We start from the raw sequence: 19,953 nt of genomic DNA on the forward strand, positions 1-19,953 counted from the left end.
CTTTGTTCATATTTTTGTTTTTTACTCTTTTTCTGCCTTCTGTGATTTTAATTATTTTATATAATTTCATTTTATCTCCTTTCTTACATATATCTCTTTTTTTTTTTTAGTGGTTGCTCTAGAATTTGCAATATACATTAACAATTCAAGTCATCTTCAAATATTCTCTGTACCGTCTTCACAAATTGTTCCAAAATAAAGAGGTTATTTTTTTTCAGTCCTAATCACAAGTCAGTTTTTTTCTTTTTAAACCACATAAACAAACATTCAATAGTATAAACATTAAAACATTTGGACAACATAAAAAATGTTTAACTAACATAAAGAAAAAACAACTGGGGAGATATCTGAAGCAAATATAACAGAAAATTAAAGAGTATATATGTTTTACAGGTCATAAGTTACATAAGAGAAACAGTGAGAAAAAAAAGTTAAGCATGTGAAAGAAAACTAGAATTCATATAAAAGGAACTGCAACGTGAACAATGGTAATAAAGTTTAGTATATGTGCTGCCAAAGCGAGCACTAAAGAAAAAGTTTAAAAACATAAGCTGTTAGATAATATCTGACTAACAAAACCATTTCAAACAGTACCCAGTGGTGGTGATGCTCTATGGAAAGTCTAGTCAAAAGAAACCGCTTCACTTACACAGTATTGGTGGCCACATAAACTGATAAAACCCTTTTGAAAGTGCTACGGACTAAACTGCGTCCCCCAAATACAGCTGTTGAAGCCCTTACCTCCAACGTGATGGTGTTTGCAGATGAGGCCTATGGGAGATAATTAGGTGTATACAGGGTCCTGAGAGCAGTACTCTCGTGATGGGATTAGTACCTATATAGGAGACGTCTGTCTGTTGTGTGAAGACATCAAGAGAAAGCAGCCACCTACGAGCCAGGAGGAGTGTTCTCACTGGAACCTGACTGTGTCGGCACCCTGAGCTCAGACTTCCAGCCTCCAGAGCTATGAGAAAATACATTTCTATTGTGTAAGCCACCCAGTCTGTGTCGCTTTGTTACGGTGGCCTGAGCTGGTTAATGCAGAAAGGCAATTTGAAATATATTGTATAAAGAGCAATAAAAATCTCCATCCCTTGTAATCCAGTAATCCTAGATCTGTGAAGTTCATCTTCACAGAATCTTTGGAGGTAATTCAACAATATGACAAAGCGAAATACATGAAAATATTCATTACCTAGTTTTAAGTTTTTAAATTGGTTAATAATCTAAATGTCTAACAGTGGAGAAATGAGTAATTGTGGTGTTCCACTTGATCTAATAGGATAGCATATAAAATCATTACAAAAACTATGTAAACTCACAGGAAATGCTTGCAATAAAATTAAGTGCAAACCAAAAGCAAAATTCTGCAATATGAGGTTACTCGTGTAAAAAAAATATGGGCAAGATATAAAAGGTTAGGTATAAACAAAATTAAATTTTTTGGAAAACAATTTTTTATTTTAGTTTAATTAAGGTTATAAGAAATAATACTCAAAAATATACTTGCTAGTAACTTTAGACAGATCCTTTTTTGTTTTTTTTAATGTTTATTTATTTTTGAGAGAGAGAGAGACAGACAGTGTGAGCTGGGGAGGGTCAGAGAGACAGAGAGGGAGACACAGACTCCAAAGCAGGCTCCAGGCTCTGAGCTGTCAGTACAGAGCCCGATGTGGGGCTTGAACTCACGAACTGTGAGATCATGACCTGAGCCGAAGTCAGGCACTTAACTGACTGAGCCACCCAGGTGCCCCTGGACAGATCCTTTCTTACGTATTAATAAATACATCCTAACTCTTGAATTACAGAGAAGTATTTCTTTCTGGCAGTAGTCACAACTCCCCCAAAAAAGTCAGAATGAAATATTTACATTTTATATAAGAAAACCGTCCAGTTTTATTTACTACATACTTCTTATTGTGTTACTACTTACATAGAGATGGTTTCCAATGCATCTTCAAAGATGTCCTGGAGGGGAACAAAAAATACAGTGAGTTTCTCAAGAATCAAGACTATGTGTGTATATGCAGGGGCAGCGGGTGGCTGGGATGGGATGCAGTAGAGTCACTCAACTCCCACTAAGGGACTGTCTTCTAGAGAAATCAAGCAACTGAATTTAGGTGAGGGTTAATCTTTTTTTTAAATAATTAAGACTAGTAAAACTAGCAATCAAATGGGACCAGTTTGAAGAGTGTGATTTCTTTAACAGCGTTGTGTCTCCTTCCTCAGTCTCATTCATACCACACGCAGAATAAAACAAACTGGACTTGCCCAATTTCGTCTTTTCTTGCTCCGTGGCTGTTAGCATCCCCCGGACCTTCCTTTCACATCTAGCTTCATGAACCTTCTAGCTGGTCTTCCTGCCATCACCTTTTCTCCCCCAGTTAATGTGTCCACAAAAGACAGCCCTTTCCTTCATGCCACTGGTCTGCCCGTTCAAAAGCTACAACAGGAGAAAAACCCAAGTGCAGGTGTGTACACACACACACACACCTCACACTCATACACACTAACACACTCATAAACTCAGTCATACACACACACTCACAAATACACATCCACTCACAAATGTACATACATATAAAGCTTACAAAAATCAAACCAGCTCCTCATCCAAATACGTGGGACCCAACATAACCCAGTCCAATTTTCTTTTTTAAGTTTACTTATTTATTCTGAGAGAGAGAGCAAGCCATGGAGGGGCAGAGAGAGAGAGGAAGAGAGAGAATCCCAAGGAGGCTCCACGCTGTCAGCACAGAGCCCGACTTGGGGCTCAATCTCATGAACCGTGAGATCATGACCTGAGCCAAAATCAAGGGTCGCATGTTTAACGGACTGAGCCACCCAGGGGCCCATCTAGTCCAACTGTCAAAGCATCTTTCTCCCTGCATCCACGCCACCATCACCATAATCCGAGCACAAGGACTTCACTGGTCTCCCCACTCCTACACTTGATACCCTCCAATCGAGCCTCCACACAACTATATTCTTTTCTTTCTCTTCCTTTAATAAGCTCTTGCCATCCCACTGTCGTAGACCTTTTTACAAGCTTTATTGTACTTAGAATCAACCAAACTCCTTCCCATGATCAACAGAGCCTTGAGCAACTCTACCTCCCTCTGGCCACCTCTCTACCCACCTGCACCCTGGCTCCCTCCATTTCATGTGCAGGCCTGTCTTTGTGGTCCTTGAACAAGCCAAACCCCTCCTACATCTCTCTTCATTGCTCTCTCCTTCCCAGAAGGCTCTTTGCTCGACTCTTCCCGTGGCTGACGCATTCCCATCCTTCAGTTTTCAGCTCACAAAGAGACTGTCTCTAATGACCCTGATTAAAATTACTAAGAATAGCAGCTCATAGTTTCTCATCATCTGATTTATTTCACTCATTACATTTATCATAATCTGCGATCATTTTGTTTACTTACTTGGTTACAGGCTGCCTCCATCAGGGCAGGTTCTTATTTATCACGTCTACAGAAAAATCACCAGGGCTGGGCACAGTAGCTGCTCAACAAATACATGTTGCCTAACGAGTGCGTAAACGGAGTTCAGACTGTCAAGGCACTGATCACATCACCTCATTTAGAGCTCTGATGCAGAAATGAGGAAAGAGGGCTACCTGAGCTCTACATTTAGGCAGGAAAGGGGGGGGGGGGGGGGGGGAAACGTGTAAATACTAAGAAGATGCAACGTTGCAAGTAGTGGCAGAAGGTCAGACTCTGGATTCCCCAACCCGCTAATCCACATTGGGAGGGAGGTAGAGTCAACGGCAAGTCAAACTTAACCGCACTCTCCTGGAGCAAAAGCGGAAGCTCATCAATTAACTACCAGAAGAGAAATGAACTAGTCCTGAAGCAAAGGCACCTAAGCCAAAAGTAAAAAGATGCTTCTCTGGCCTCCATTAAAAAATCCCCATTTAGAAGCAGACTCCTTTCTCCAAATCAAAAGTCTGTGGAGGCTGTTGGTATCACAGATGTTGTCATTTTGAATCACAGCACAACGTCTCACCTGTCAGCACACCGTTTATCATCAAGAGACCGTGAAGAAGGGAGAAACTCTGCTCTCCAGGAACACCAATCGGGCTGTGATGGTCCACTGCCTGTACCAGATACCAGCTCACAGTCCGTCTGGTGTGGTCAACCCCACCCGGGCTGATTTTGACCAAGGAAGGGGGAATGCAGAGATCACACGCCTGGAAGGCTACCGCGTACTGTCCCCTGCTCGTGAACCTCAACCCAAAGCAGGGCACGCAGCACACACTGAAAGACTTCCCGAGTTCCCTTAAGGAAGGACAACTCAAGGAGCCAGCTCTCAATTTAAAAGGAGACGAGGCTTTTAGTCTTATGCAAGAAATACTCCCTCAGAAGAAGAAAAAATAAGAATCTCACACAAGAAATCATCTTCACTTAAGTAACATCTCTCCATTTTGTCATAAGCAGAGCGTTCTCTAAATAAAGGACGCTGTACAACATGGGGCCATAGTTAACGATACTGCCTTGTGTATCTGGAAGTTGCTAGGAGAATAGATCTTAAAAGTTCTCACCAGCACAGAGAAAAGCATAACTCGGTGAGGTGGTGGATGCGTTATTATTATGGTAATCATTTCACAAATGTACATATATCACATCACTGCATTGTACACTTTAAACTGACAAAATGCTAAATGTTAACTACATCTCAACACAGAAGCTGTGGAAATTTACGTTTATTTGAGACAGAGAGAGAGAGAGAGAAAACATGTGTGTGAGAGAGCACAAGCAGGGGAGGGGCAGAGAGAAGGAGAGACAGAATCCCAAGGAGGGTCTGCACCATCAGTGCAGAGGCCGATGTGGGGCTCGAACTCACAAACTGAGATCGTGACCTGACCTGAAATCAAGAGTCGGACACTTAGCCAACTGCACCACCCAGGCACCCCAGAAGCTGTGGAAATTTTTTTAATTAAAAAAAAAGAAAAAAAGAACGTAAATTTCTATTTTTTTTCCATTTAGATGAATAATGAAAATTGAATAGACTATCTCTATTAGGAATGGAGAAAATGCACCAGAGTTCTAGAGTATTATTCTAATAAACTAGAGGAAAGACAGGGAGAGAGGGAGAGGGAGAGAGAGCGAGGTCTATGAAGGCCAGACAAAAGGTGAAATGTTTTCATTTGGAAAAGAGGAAGGGTAAAGAGAACCAAGATTGAGCACATATCATGTGCCAGGCATTTTACAAAAGTTATCTCACTTGCTCCTCCCAATTTACATCAAGTAAATCGGGGTAAATCCTAGGTAATTACCTGACCCATATGACACAGCTGGTAAGTAAAGGAATTGGGATTCAAGCTCAGATCTTTAACTCCAAAGTATTTCTTTACTGTTAAAACCATCCACAACTTGATATTAAGGCACCCGGGCAGAAGTTGCAAGGGGGTGGGAGAGGAGGGGACAGCATATCTTCTCAAGGTCATACAGCAGCATGGTTGAGCAGGCCCTCCCAGGGATTAGCTCATTCTCTAGGAGAATATACTTGCGTTTGACTTTGCTATTTACTATCTGATTAGAACTCAAATACCATGAAGTTACATGTTAACTTCTAGATTTCTGAGTGGTAGTAAAACCTTAAAGACTATAGTTTTACTACCCTGTAGGATGCTACCCAGTTTTATGTATAACCTAGTAATCTTAATCTAACATTGCTTTATAAATACCCAGTTCCACAAATATTCTTTTAATCAGTTTACCATCCCAGTGGTTTCCTCCACGGATGGGTCAAATAAAACTTTTGACATGTTCATTTTATATCATTCTGGGAATTGTATTTGTAATTTGTGGAAATTATACTTTGACGTGAACACTGACAACACACTCTCTCCCTAGGTACCTGCAAATATGGTCTCCCAGATCCTTGGGGGAACTGATGTGGATTCCATGGGGGAGAAGATAGAAGTCAGAGAAGTCTCCCGTACCTCCCGCAGCACATACCCAGGGGCCAATGGCTTCTTTTTCCTTCTTTCTCTCTAGGTCCCGACATCCGGTTCAAATTCTGTCCCTCTGCTGCCTCTGCTGTCACGGAGCTCCTTTCCTCCGTGGACTCCCATCTAGATCCCAGGTCCGGCACTAGGTCTGCACAGACCGCTTATCATCAACGGCCTCCCACCCAGCACTAAGTACGCTCGCGTATATTCTCCACCGAGTGTAATGAGACCGCTCTACCTGTAGTCTCTTTGCTTCTCCACTCACCAACTTCCCAGTGCTTCTCCAGAGCTGGTTCTTATTCCCCCAGTGATCACCACAAGCTGTTTCCCTTAAACTTCCCAGGCCTGGGTAGGCTCACGAGGTGGACCCCAGCTGAAACACACACAGTCAGGGAAGCATCCAGAGTCCTTCAAGTTTAATGACAGTTAAGAGAGGAAAGATCACCCCGCTGACAAACATGATGTGCTCACAGAAAGCGCCTGTGTTTAGTTTCTTCCTTGAAGGCTACCTCATTTGCCTCCCCCATGGCCACGCTGGGCGAACCTTAAGGAGCAATTACCCTTGGGTGTAGTGTAACAAACACTTACATGAGCCACACCTGGCTCCTGATCACACATTGCCTCAGCACGGTACCTGGCTCTTCCCAGAGCCTATCTTGCCTCCCTGGCTGGAGTCAAGGGCCATCATACTGCTTTTAAATCCACTTTAGAACCTAGCACGGTACTTTGCACTTCACTGACTCTTAGCAAATAACCGTTGGCTGACTGGCTGGCTGAGTACCCTTGTCTGGAGAGGAAAGGTCCTTACCTTGAGCGGTTTCATTTTGCAATTCAGCAAATGGACTGACTCTGTACATGAAGGATTCCCTGGAGGGCCTTCTGGAGGCAAGGCTAGCACTCCCGGGCCCGCTCCTGCTAGGTGGGGAGCCTGAAACTTTCCCCCTGTCCTCAGATGGAGAACCCTGGTCATGGGAACAGAGGGTTTGGGGGGCGGAGGGTGTGGAGGGGGTTGCTGGGGGTGCTACATCAACTACTAAGGCTTTTTAAGCAATTTTCATCTTAATTTGTTATATTTGTCATATTCTGGGTAGCAAAAATGCATCCAAGTGCATGTAAGTAGCAGCAAGTTCTTAACAAATGTCCATTTAAGAATCTTAAATAATGAAGATACTAATGAAAACGTTTACATTCTGTTTATCCCTAGTGGGGCACGGCCAAATAAGCTATTAAAAGTAGTAATGTAAATACTCTATACTAACTTCCAAAGAGACCAAACGGATTTACAACCTTTCAAGACTCTCCATCTGAATTTTACTTCATTTTGCAGTGTGAAAAGGAGTGCGTGGCAACTATTACTGCAAGAAGTAGGAAGAAACATGATGGAAATGAAAACTAGATACCACAAATCCAAAAGGCTGAGTCACTTCTCTAGGTCTCTCCCTCTCTCCCTTACCTCTTCCTCCTCCTCTGCCTCTTCCACCATTTTTCCGTCTTTCATACGGATGACTTCACCGGTCTGTGAGCTGATGTTACCATGTTCTCATCGAGCTGCTGTTCTTCAGAGAGGGATGACAAGGTTTGATGGGGCTCTGTAGACACCTTCCTCCTCAGTGGGAGCCCCTCACCCCCCACCCCATAACACCAGACCCTCCTCACTGGAGCTTTCACCCAATGTTCCCTTCTATTGACCAATGAAGCTGTGTGTTTGGTACCATGGACTCAAAGAACCCCAGAGCTGCCAACAACTCTGACAGGTCACAGATTCTGCCCCTGGCTCTAAGGCACATCTGGACCATTCCCAGGGAGATGAGACATGAAAAGGATGCCCCAACCTCCCCCGGGACTAGGGCGGGGATTTATACCCACGGATATTGGGATCCCAAGGACCGCAAACATTCCTGGGCCTGACATTCACCCCTGAATGATATTCAAAATGAGTATGAAGATAATTAAGATATTCAAAATGGTTGTTGAATCACTATATTGTACACCTAAAACTAATATAATACTGTATGTAAACTATACTCTGATTAAAATAGAATTTAATTTAACTTAATTAAAAAACAAGATGTTCAAAATGGGACACAGGACTGACATCAGATGTTAGAATTTATCATTATCGTAGTGGTGTACCAGGATTTCTCAGGTACTAGATGTACATCTTTTCACACATGAAAGGAGAAGGGGCACATTGCTACAGGAATCATGAGAAATACATAAACTGAAGTGACATCATTGCCCACTATAACATCAACAAAGCATTGATTTTTCTAAATTAGGGTTAATTCACTAAAAAAACATCTTTTTGGTGTGTTAATGAGGTGACTTTTAGAAGAAAGGCTGGGCAAAGACCTTTTTTAAAAAACATATAAACCCTGGGCTCATCTCCCAGCAATAATTTTTCATTCTGCTCACACTTGCTATCCATTTCTCCCCTTACCTTTGTCAGGCTCAAAGAGGAGCCCATAGCCTGCCAGAGCATTTAAACTCCCCCATTGGATTCTGAGGGTTACCGCCAGCTGTGTTTTATATGCAAGGCTACATTTTTTAAAATTTCATATTGTGTGAGGGAGCGGCGATGCCCTGAAACCCTCTGAAGCCAAATGTAAAGCCCAGCTTCAGCATCCCATTTACTGGGTACGAAGGGCGAAGGGCGCAAACACCACTCACACTCGCATTAGAGGATTAACATCAAAGCAAGTTCTCTGTGAAACCTTATCTGACCCACAGGGCTCTTCATCAAAGAGAAGGAAAGCAATTGGGTCCCATACACACACTCATATTCCAAGTTCCCACCTGGCCTTTGCAGCGAACAAAATGTGACCTACCCATGGTTTCAGAAGACCAGACTATGAACATAATTCTCCAATAGAACAGATTAAAAAACAACAACAACAACAACAACAACAACACCACAAGAGAGTTCACCTTCTGAACCTGCCCAGAAGGTTTGTAAAACTTGATTTGGGGGGATACACAAAGTAAAAAATTGTAGGTTTTCAAAGATTATTCAAAAATAGAGTTTTTAAAATTTTTAATAATACAAACAATAAATCAGCTGCCAGAAGAAAAAAAGTTGGGCCTTAAAAGTTTTTTTTTTTACACATTTGTCACCTGACATTGAAAATAATCTCACACTGAGTACAGTAAATATGGTCAATTAATATGGCTCTCCGTTCCTCTCATGCCAAAAAAGTACTCTGATATTACCCCACAAGTTCTGTCCTTTTTTTTTTAAGTTTCACATTTACCAAAAATCACAGATCTGATGGTGAAAACTGGGATATAGAGTAACAATTCCATAGGAAGAATTACTTGGAACACAAAAATAAATTAAGCACATTTTCACTTAACAACTCTTACATGCCGATGAGTAAGGTTTTATTCAATCATTCACTCAAGCATCACAGGGGCAATGTAGTACATTTCCACCACAGTAAGGTGGAAAACACACATTTAGGCCTGGAAGTTACATTTGGGCCTGTTCTCACCCTGTCAATCCTTTCACTTCCCCACCTGTAGAATGGGGATTCCAATCACCGGCCCGGAACTGTTGCAAGGATGCTAGCGAGATAATGCACGTACAGGTCCGACTCAACACAGAATCAATAAATACAATGCCACAGGATACTAAATTCTCAGATATGGAATGAATCAGCAGACTCATAGAGACAGACTGGGATCCCTCCCTGGATTTCCTCGATAACCCTGTCACGCTAAAGATTCTGCACCCTCTTTTGGAAGAGAGACAAAAAAAAAAAATGTATCTGGGAATATCTATAGCAAGTAAGTGCTCAAAAACGTTAACTGCCTTTACTTCTCCCATCTTAAAATGCCTTCACCTCATCTCCTTTGATGCCCAGATCCTTCTTAATTCAGTAATTCAGTGTGTTACCCAACATGATTAACATAACTTAAGGGCACAGAGCTCAGGACCTCAGCTCACTGGGGAGCAGAATGACCTTGGCCAACACAGTGTGACTTTGGCCAATACACCCAACCTCTCAGGGTTCAAGCTTCCTCATGAGTAAGGCAGAGATGATGGCACAGATATCATCCCTTACTCAAAATCCTAGCTTCTGTGAATTAAACAGAAACCTTCCCCAATAAGGCAGCTGTTCATCCATTATACATGCTAAAATAAAATCCCTCAGGGAAGGCTGGCAGTCAGAGAGACTGCATCTAAAAGGAATGCCGGGCTTTTCAAAGTTTGAGCCGAATCAGTGGCAGTAACTCAATAGCTAGTTAGTGTGTTAAGTATCAAGCAAAGCGGCTCACACAATGATTCTCTGGAATTTCTAAGGACTTCTAGCCAAGCACACAGAAACCATGATGAGAATTAAAAAGAAACCACCAGATGTCACTCTCACAAACAACAACTGAACTGGACAGCATGGCTCTAGTTTTCCAACACATGGATGAGGGTGTTACCAAAAAAACAAAACAAAACAAAACAGAAAGAGCTAACCTTATGAAGGGGGAAAAGAAGTTCCTTTTCTGCATTTTGTTAGAACTATGGAGCTGAGTTACAGCTAAGACAGGGGTTAAACTCTAAGGTGAGCATTCAAGGGGAAAACTGTGTATATAGTCAAAATTTACACTGAACAAATCCTGTAAATTACCAGTATATGACAGAGTACACATGACTTTGGATAGACTCTCATAGAGGAGTGGTGTATGTGTGCAATTAAGAGGACATAAGCAAAATATGTTTTTCACAACTGTGTATTATTAAATTTATTTAACATAAATGAGGAAATTATTTTACTCGCCTGTACACCGTCTACTCAGCTACTATTTTTATGGCTGTAAAAGGAACCTTGCCAACCACTTAACATGTCAAGCGCTCCAGTCCTCTGGTGCAAACCCCACCGGATCTACTGTCAACAGGATAATATTTAGGACATGCGATTTGTGCAAAGGAATAATTTTACACAAAACAAACAGCAGCAAACAGAACCAAAAGGCTGAGTTTTGACATTTTCAACTGTCTCATTTTGAGACCATCACTAGCAGAGGTACTTTAAAATTAAAAGGGACACAGAAACCACAGCTTCTTCCTATGAAGAAATAACCGTCAATTCCATTTACCAACAACATCCAGGCACCACACTGGGCTCTTGGATGCTTATTTCTAATTTACAGACAATCATAAAAAGTGAGCAGTTCACCTCTACTGTGTTCTCATAACAACAGGTAACAACACCGAGTGCCAAGCACTGATCTAAATCCTTGATGTGCATTAGCTCATTTAATCTTCATAACAACCCTGTGAAATAAGACTATTACTACATCCAAATGAGGAAACTAAGACCAAGAGATTTAATTAATGTACCCAATATCCCATAGCTAAGCCTCAGTTTTTCCATCTGTACAATCGTTACACCACTTCACTTATAGCACTGTTGTGAGATTTAACCGAGATCACAGACCATAATAAACAATGTTTTTTCTTATCATTAAAGTGTTTCTACAGCTGAAAAGTCTCAAGGGCAGCCTATAGATGAGCCAAATGAAACCTCTTACATCATCTTGCTGGACCCCCAAATTTCCCAGCTATGGCAGAGTTAGCATCTCCTGTGTAGCTCTGCTCCAAAGTAGATGCCTTAAGGGGCACCCGGGGGGCTCAGTCAGTTAAATGTACAACTTCAGCTCAGGTCATGATCTCACACCTCCTGAGTTCGAGCCCCACACAGGGCCCTGTGCTGACATGACAGCTCAGAGCCTGGAGCCTCCTTCAGATTCTGTGTCTCCCTCTCTCTCTGCCCCTCTCCCACTCATGCTCTGTCTCGCTCTCAAAAATAAATATTTTAAAAAAGATTAAAAAAAAATTTTTTTTACGTAAAATGCCTTAAAGTAGGCCACAGAATCTTGTCACTTAAGATAAGTACTCAGAAGAGGCAGCTCCTGAAGAGTAAGGCTTCAAAGGAGCCCTCAAACTAAGAAAACCCAAAATTCATGAGAGAGGAGGAAGGAGTACTTGAGCTCAAGAGGTTCAAATCCCGCTTTCTCCACACACTAGCTTTGAGGCCTTGGGCAAGCTATCGTCCTTCTTTGTGCCTCAGTTTCCCACCTCACTGGATTGTCCGTGGATTAAATGACACAGCGAAAGCATGTACAACAATGACTGCATACAAAATATTAGTCATAACCGCTATTATCGTTGGGACTTGTATCTCCTAAAGGCACTGGTGAGTGGCACGGTTTGCTGCAGCCAGGGCAGTTGGGTAGCACAACCCTTGGCACGAAGAAACCTGGTTCTACCTCCCTCTGGCTGACATGTCCTGGTGTCCCCAAACAGATCAGGCCACCACAGCAAACCCATGCACCAAATCCAGCCTGCCGCCTATTTTTGTAAGTAAAGTTTTATTGGAACGCTACCACACTCAATCATTTACATATTGTGTATGGCTGCTTTCCTGTTACAACTTCACAGCTGAGTAGTTGCAAGTGAAACCAAATGATCTACAAAGCTGAAAATACTATCTGGCCTTTCACCAAAAAAAGTTTGCCTATATTCACACAACTGGATGAAACATCAAATTTCCTTACCTGTCCCATTGGATATTTTGAAGGTAGAGTAAGACACTGATGTGAAAAATCTATAAAATGGTAGGGGTAATTTACCAAAACCCAAAGCCTTAAGCTTTAAATTGAAGAGGGAAGTAATGCTAAGAATATGAGCTGTACAGAGTCCATCACTTATTAACTATGTGTGGCCATAAGGGAGCGACTTAGATTCACTAAGATTCATATTCATCATTGTAAAATGGGAATAGCAATAATACCAAACATGTGGGGTTGAAAGAATTACATAAGCTGTATGTAAAGTTTCGCTTGGTGTCTTGTCCATAAGTACTTGGTAATGCCAGCTCTCGTTAAATTATTACTTTTGTTGTTATTACTGCAGGGAAAAGTTATACGTGACCAAATACTGGACCACTCAGACAGCACCTTCCCTCTGCAGGTATCTACCTTCATGAGAATTATAGGGGCTAGCAAAGCAGAGATGCTGAAAACTGTTAATCTGTTCTCTTGGGATATTCTAAGGGAGACGAGGCTAAAACTCCAATATATTCACTTCTCTAAATTGGAGAATTGGACTAAATTGGACTAAATTCTCCTTCACTCCCACCAACATTTCCCTCTCAACAGCAAGAAATTTTCAGCAAGAAGCTAAATGCCTACCTGCACATTTGTGTAATGTCGAGAAATAAACTTCACATTCTAAGACAATAACTGAATCGATCCCATCATAAGTGAAATGCTGACATTTTGGTTTCTAACAAGAAACAATTAAATATGGAAACTTACTCAAAACTAGCAGAAAGGAGAGGCTGCCAGAATGAATTAGTACAGATCATTTAAATAGCATCTTGAATGTAATATACATTACACATCAAAAAAAATTTTTTTTAATTTAAAATCCTAAACATGTAAAAGAAAAATACTAAAAATCTGGTAAAACTAATGCATTAAAAAGAATCTGAAATAACTGCAAAGCAGCACCAGGAAGCAGAGGCATTTGGGGCTGATGCAAATGTTCAAGACCTCAATTATAGTGGTGGTTAAATGGGTGTACACAATTATGAAATTTACCCTGTACATTTAGTATGGATGCATCTTAGTGCATGCAAATTATACCTCCATAAAGTTGGTTCTTTAAAGATTTGGAGAACGACCTAATATAAAAAATTTCCATACGAAGTGTTGAAATGTGGATGCTGATATCATAAAGCTATCATAATAATGGTGTCAGTTCTGCAGCACTCTTCATTGTACCAGGCGCTGCTCTAAATGCTTTTACATGTATTAACTCATTTGTTCTTCTTAGCAGCCCTCTGAAGTGGCTTAGTGTGATCTCCACTTTACAGATGATGAAACTGGGACACAGAGAGGTTAAATAACTTGCTCAGGGTCACAAAGCATGGACCTGACAGAACTGGGATCTGAACCCACAAAGTTCAACTTCAGAATCTGTGATTTTATGCACTGTCATTAAAACCTTTAAAACTCCTTGAGAAACAAATTTTGCAAATTCCACAAACTGAGCTATTTGACAAAATGACCCTCATCAAACCGAAACAAAGCTATGGAGATACAACTTCTTTCCACACCATAGATCTCACTTGCAAACTTAGGTACATGGTCGTTTGTTTTGTGTCTGAGTTCCCTCCAGGCCACAGGTTCTGTGAGGCATATCCATAATACCAACCAGGCACAAGGCATACACATGGCAACTGTGTCGAAACTACTACTTGAAAGAATAAAGAAACAAATGAGTGGTCCAGGAATGCACAAACGCATGTGTTTACACTTCAAGCATCACTGTAGATAGAAATTTTGCTCACCTGTGTGTGTGTGTGTGTGTGTGTGTGCGCGCACGCACTAGTTTCTTAAGTCAAAGTAAAGGTTATTCTGATTAATAAGCTATCTTACGGTTACTGAACACATCAAATGTCACTATGAGAATATATAAAATATTTCGCATGTTTATACACCAAGTGTTACGCTTTGCATCTTAATATATTGTCTCATATAAACCAGACAGTGTTTCTCTAAAAGAGGTGTAATTATCATCCCAGAGCTAATAAATGGTTTACACACAGGCCTACCTGACTCCATAGCCTGAGCTCCTATCCATCATGCCCAGTAATCTTACAAGTGGTTTCAAATTTATCTGAAAGGAAAACAGAATTTTCCTTGCCAAATTAAAGCTGTGGAGTTGGCACAGGAAGATATATGTATATGTACATATACATATACATACATATATATATGTATATATGTATATATACACACACATATATATACATATTTATTTTATGATTCAGTTAAATCTTTCAATTGAAGAAAGAAGAATTATATATAAGTGATGAATTATAATAAGCGATGCTAAGGAAATTGGTTATCTCTTAGGACAAAAATAAAATTAAACCCATATACAAATTTCTATATAGATTAAGTACACACACACACACACACAAGATAAATGAAGAATATTTTTTTTTAATCTTGAAACAAGGACAATCTTTCTAAGATAAAAACCCAGAAATCATAAAGAAAAAAGTAAAAGGGCTATATAAAGTTTTTAAGTTTCCAAGACAAGCATATGGCTAGGAAAAAATATTTAAGGCACCTTTACCAGACAAAAAAGTATTATTCACAATACGTAAAGAACTCTCTTACAAGTCAATGAGAGACAAACAACCAAAACACTCAATAAAGGGTGTGAAAAGTACTGTTCAGTGAAGAAGAAATCCAATAGCCAATAAACTTGGAAATGTGCACCTAAAAAGTAGTAGCAGTATGCCCATATGATTGACAAGAATATACAAGACTCATAATATCCACACTTGACAGAGAGATGCTGGAAAGCAAACACATACCTTTGCTACAGTCTATATAGAAGTCAGTCTTACAGTATCTATTTTAAAACTTAAATGCATATACATGGATAGCAATACTACTTGTAGGAATCTATGCTATTAGAACATTCATACACACACACAAGAATCCATCTGTTATGGAACATATTATATTGGGAAAAAGTTAGACACTACCTAAATGATCTTCTACACAGAAACAGTAAAATAAATTACAGCACCATTACATTACCCAATTATCTTCAGTCATTATATAAAGAATAAAACAAACCATGGAAATATCTCTAAGAAATATTAAATGAAGGGGTGCCTGGGTGGCTCAGTCGGGAAAGGGTCCGACTTCGGCTCAGGTCATGCTCTCGCAGTTGATGAGTTCAAGCCCTGCATCGGGCTCTGTGCTGACAGCTCAGAGCCTGGAGCCTGCTTCAGATTCTGTGTCTCCCTCTTTCTCTGCCCCTCCCCCACTCGTGTTCGCTTGCATGCGCTCTCTCACTCTCTCTCTCTCAAAAATAAATAAAACATTTAAAAAACAAAATATTAAATGAAAAGCCTAGTCCTTGGAAAGACATAGGGAATATATTCATAAAAACTCAATGCTGATTTCCTCTGAGAAGGAGAAAGCAGGGAATGGTCAATGGAAAGATCACGCTTTGACTTTTGCATCACTTAGATCTTTTACAACAAGAATGCTTTTATGTATTATCTATATAATGTAAAAAATGAACAATCAGAACAATTTTAAAAAGCTTAAAGTATTACTTTGAGATAAGCAGATTCAACATTCCTAGAAAAAAACTCCTGCAAGGTAAAGTAACATGACATTTCAACTAATTTGTTTTATAACCTACATGCTTCCATGCCCAGGATAAGTAAGCAGCACTTTCAGTCCCTAAACAACATTTTTTTTTTAATTCTTTATTCAGAAATAATTTTAAACTTAAAGAAGTTACCAGAATAAGAACGGTAAAAAGAACACCTGTGTGCCCTTTATTCAGATTCATCTATTATTAACATTTTGCCCCATTTCCTTTATAATCTGCTCTCGCCTCTCCCTTCTACCTCCCTTGTCCATCTTTTCTACCTAGGTACCTAGCCACTGATTTTTCTGAACCATTTGAGACTAAATTACATATATTGTGGCCCCTTTGCTGTAAATACTTTAGTGTGTATTTCTTAAAAATAAGGATAGTCTCTTATGAAACCACGGTACAGTCATGCACTTCAATAAATTTAACTACCTAAAACTACTGTCCATATTCCAATTGTGTCAGTTGACCCAACAATTCTCCTTTTTGACATTTTTTCCCTTGCAGTGCAGATCTATCTAGCTGCCATGTCTCCTTCACCTCCTTTAATCTAGAACATTTTCACAACCTTTCTTTGTCTTTTATGACATTGACATTTTTAGAGAGCACAGCACTCCCCTCCTTTTTTTGTAAATAGAACCTTCCTTATTTAAAGTTTCTCTGATGTTTCCTCATGATTAGATAGATACAGGTTAGGCTACTACACAAGGGACACTGTGTCCTTGTCAGGTCATTTGTGTCTGGAGGCACACATATTCATCTGCCCCCACTAGTGACAGTAATTTGGATCACCTGGCCAAGGTGTTGTCTGATTTCTCCACTACATGCTTATTATTTTTGTCTTGCAATTAATAAGGAGTTTGTGGTAAGACAGTGTAAGATCATGTAAATATGCCCCCCATCCAAATTTGCCCCTAGATTTAGCACAATGGTGATAGCTGCCTGACTCCATGTTTACTAATGATAGCTGAAGACTGATTTTCCAACTCCAGCACTCCCTCCTTTTACTGACAGTGAAAGTCCTCCCATATCCCCATTTATCTATCTAGTTATCATCAATATAGGCTCAAGGAGTCCCGTTATTTAAAATGCCTATACACAGGGGCGCCTGGGTAGCTTAGTCGGTCAAGCGTCCGATTCTTGGTTTTGGCTCAGGGCATGATGGCACAGTGCCTAAGTTCAAGCCCTGCATCAGGCTCCACACTGACAATGCAAAGTCTGCTTGGGATTCTCTCTCTCTCTCTCTCTCTCTCTCTCTCTGCCCTTCCCCTACTCACTCTCCCTTGTTCAAGAACAAACACATTTTTTAAAAATAAAAATAAAATGCCTACACACACTACTGGCTTAAATCGTCCCCAATTTGGCCTGGGCAACTTTTAAATTTCTCACTCTTTATCCCCTATACCTATCTAATACCTAGAACTTGCTTATTATGAGAATTCTGTTTTGCCAAGGAATTTTACAAGATTAAGGCACATCAAAATTTTAGCAATAAGATGCAATCATTGTTCTGATTCTCCTAACAAAAATGAGGTATGTAGCCAGTGACTTACACACCAATGTACGTTACAAAATTGGCTTTATTACAATGAGAATATTAAAGGTCTGCTCCATTTGCTGCCACCTGAAGCCGTTTCATTACCAATTCTTAGCCGTTTACTCATTGCTCTAAATAATCGGAGGGGAACTGAAAAGACCATCAGCATTTATATCACAGTAACAGACGTCTAAACTCTAAGACTAAGTCTCTTTATTTCTTTTTAAAAAAATTTTTTAACGTTTATTCATTTTTGAGAGACAGAGTCAGAGTGCAGTGGGGGAAGAGCAGAGACAGAGGGAAGACACAGAATCTGAAGCAGGTTCCAGGCTCCGAGCTGTCAGCACAGAGCCTGAGAGGGGCTCGAACTCAGTGACCGCAAGATCATGACCTGAGCTGAAGTTGGACGCTCAACCGACTGAGCTACCCTAACGCCCCTAACGCCTTCTTCTTTTTTTTTAAATCACTTTTTTTTAATTGAGAGAGCTATCTGTACTGAAAACTTGCAAAACATACGCAGCCAACCTGAAAACAAAGAACTGCCAAAATTAAGAAGCTGAAAAGCACCTAGAAATAACAGAAGAAATCAATCGTAATAGAGTTTTGCTCGAGTCATAACTGACATTTGAAGAACTTCAGTATAATTCAGAGACAGGAGTTCCTGCAAGCCTTGAAGATTTACTGCAGAGGAAGTGGACCGACTCTAGGTGAAAATGAAGCTACACCCACTAAGATTTCCCTGTACAAGATCCAAAAGGCTAAGGCCATTTTCCTGCCCCTTTCTGGCCTTTTCTGCTGTCAAACAGGAGTGACGAAGCCGAGGTAGTTTCAAAAGCAGTGCTCCAGCATCCAGTTTCCAGTTCCCTGTATAAAAAAGCAGGGACAACGGAAGCTTCTCTATTCTGGCTTCCTGATCCCTGAATGACAGCTACTGCAAAGTGCCTTGAACATCTGGCTCTAGAATCAGCCAGGGAATAGGAGCACCTCCCCTAAGCAGTCAGGTCAGCTCTGGATGGGACGGAGGTCATTCCCTGGAGGCTCAGCCTAGAGCTGCTCCTTCAGCCTCTCTGTGCATTTTGTAAACACCTATTTCCCTTCCTAAACTCATCTTACTTAAATGACCTACGGCAATTTCTGCTTCCTGCCCTGAAACCCGATGGAGTCAGACAGATGACAGAGAAAAAAATAAACAAGATAATACCCACTGTGATCATATCAAAGAGGAAATAAAAAGGATGCATGATAGAGAAAAGAGAAAGGCTGCTTTGAAGACAGAGCCTCAGGAAAGCCACACTTGGAACCTGATCCTTAAAGTGAGGACGGAAAGTTAAGAAGGAGCTGGTCATGTGAAGACCTGGCTGAAGTCTGCCAGGCTAAGGAAACATGCAAGAGCACCATAGTGGGAAAGGACAGGGTACGTTTAGCAGATCTGCTGGAAGCCAGGATGGCTACAACACAGGGACGGACAACGGGGAGAACAGCAGATGAGCCAGAGGAGGAAAGCAAAAGGCAGACCACATAGACCACGGGAAGGAGCAAGCATTTTATTCCAAATGCTACAGAAGGCTTAAAGTTTTAAGGAAGGGAGTAACATGTATCCGTGTCTGTGAATGAGCATGTGGGCTGCAGACTGGAACAGACAGCAGAAGGCACAGGAAGCCAGGAGACCAGTTAGGATGCTCTCTGAGAAGTGAGGGCATGAGAAACCCATAGTGGTAGTGTGGATGGAGAGAACGGGCAGGCTACAGTAAGGAGTCATGTTCTGGAGTGAGTTTCAACAGGACTAGATTATGAAAGAAATGTGGGAGTAAAAGAAGGGGAAACTTGGGGAAGGGAACAGAGATGGAGAATCAGATGAGGCACAGGGAGGGTTGTTTTGGTCAAGCAATACTGTTTTGTTTCCCCCAAAGCCTTGTCTTTGCTCTTGAAATAATTACAGAAAGGACGATTTTCTCCAAATTGCCACAACTGAAATGGAATGCTCCGTGGTCTCCAATAAAGACACAGGAGTTCATTCAAACATGTCACACATCCCTGAGGGGAGCCTAATCTACTGTCCTATGAAACCTGCTTCCCCAGATATACAGACCTGAAGTTCTGACTCTTAGCCAAATTCAGATATAACCTCCTCCTCCACAAACTACAAAGGGGGGTAAAAACAAGTAAGCCTTAAGAAGAAGAAATGATTCCTTGGGAATGCAAATTGGTGCGGCTACTCTGGAAAACAGTATAGAGGTTCCTCAAAAAATTAAAAATAGAACTACCCAA

General features: G+C 40.8%; 1 protein-coding gene across 1 annotated transcript in view; it reads right to left on the reverse strand.

Moving 5' to 3' along the window:
• TTC39B (tetratricopeptide repeat domain 39B) overlaps window positions 1-19,953 on the reverse strand; it is a 129,978-nt gene that overhangs the window by 95,180 nt on the left and 14,845 nt on the right. The window contains 1 exon segment of the mRNA XM_019415453.2: window positions 1,934-1,968. Within this exon segment, the coding sequence (XP_019270998.2) occupies window positions 1,934-1,968 (35 nt within the window).

This window comes from Panthera pardus, unplaced genomic scaffold (assembly GCF_024362965.1).
Source record: "Panthera pardus isolate Hobbes unplaced genomic scaffold, ASM2436296v1 HiC_scaffold_20, whole genome shotgun sequence".
In the NCBI taxonomy this organism is placed as follows: Eukaryota; Metazoa; Chordata; class Mammalia; order Carnivora; family Felidae; genus Panthera; species Panthera pardus.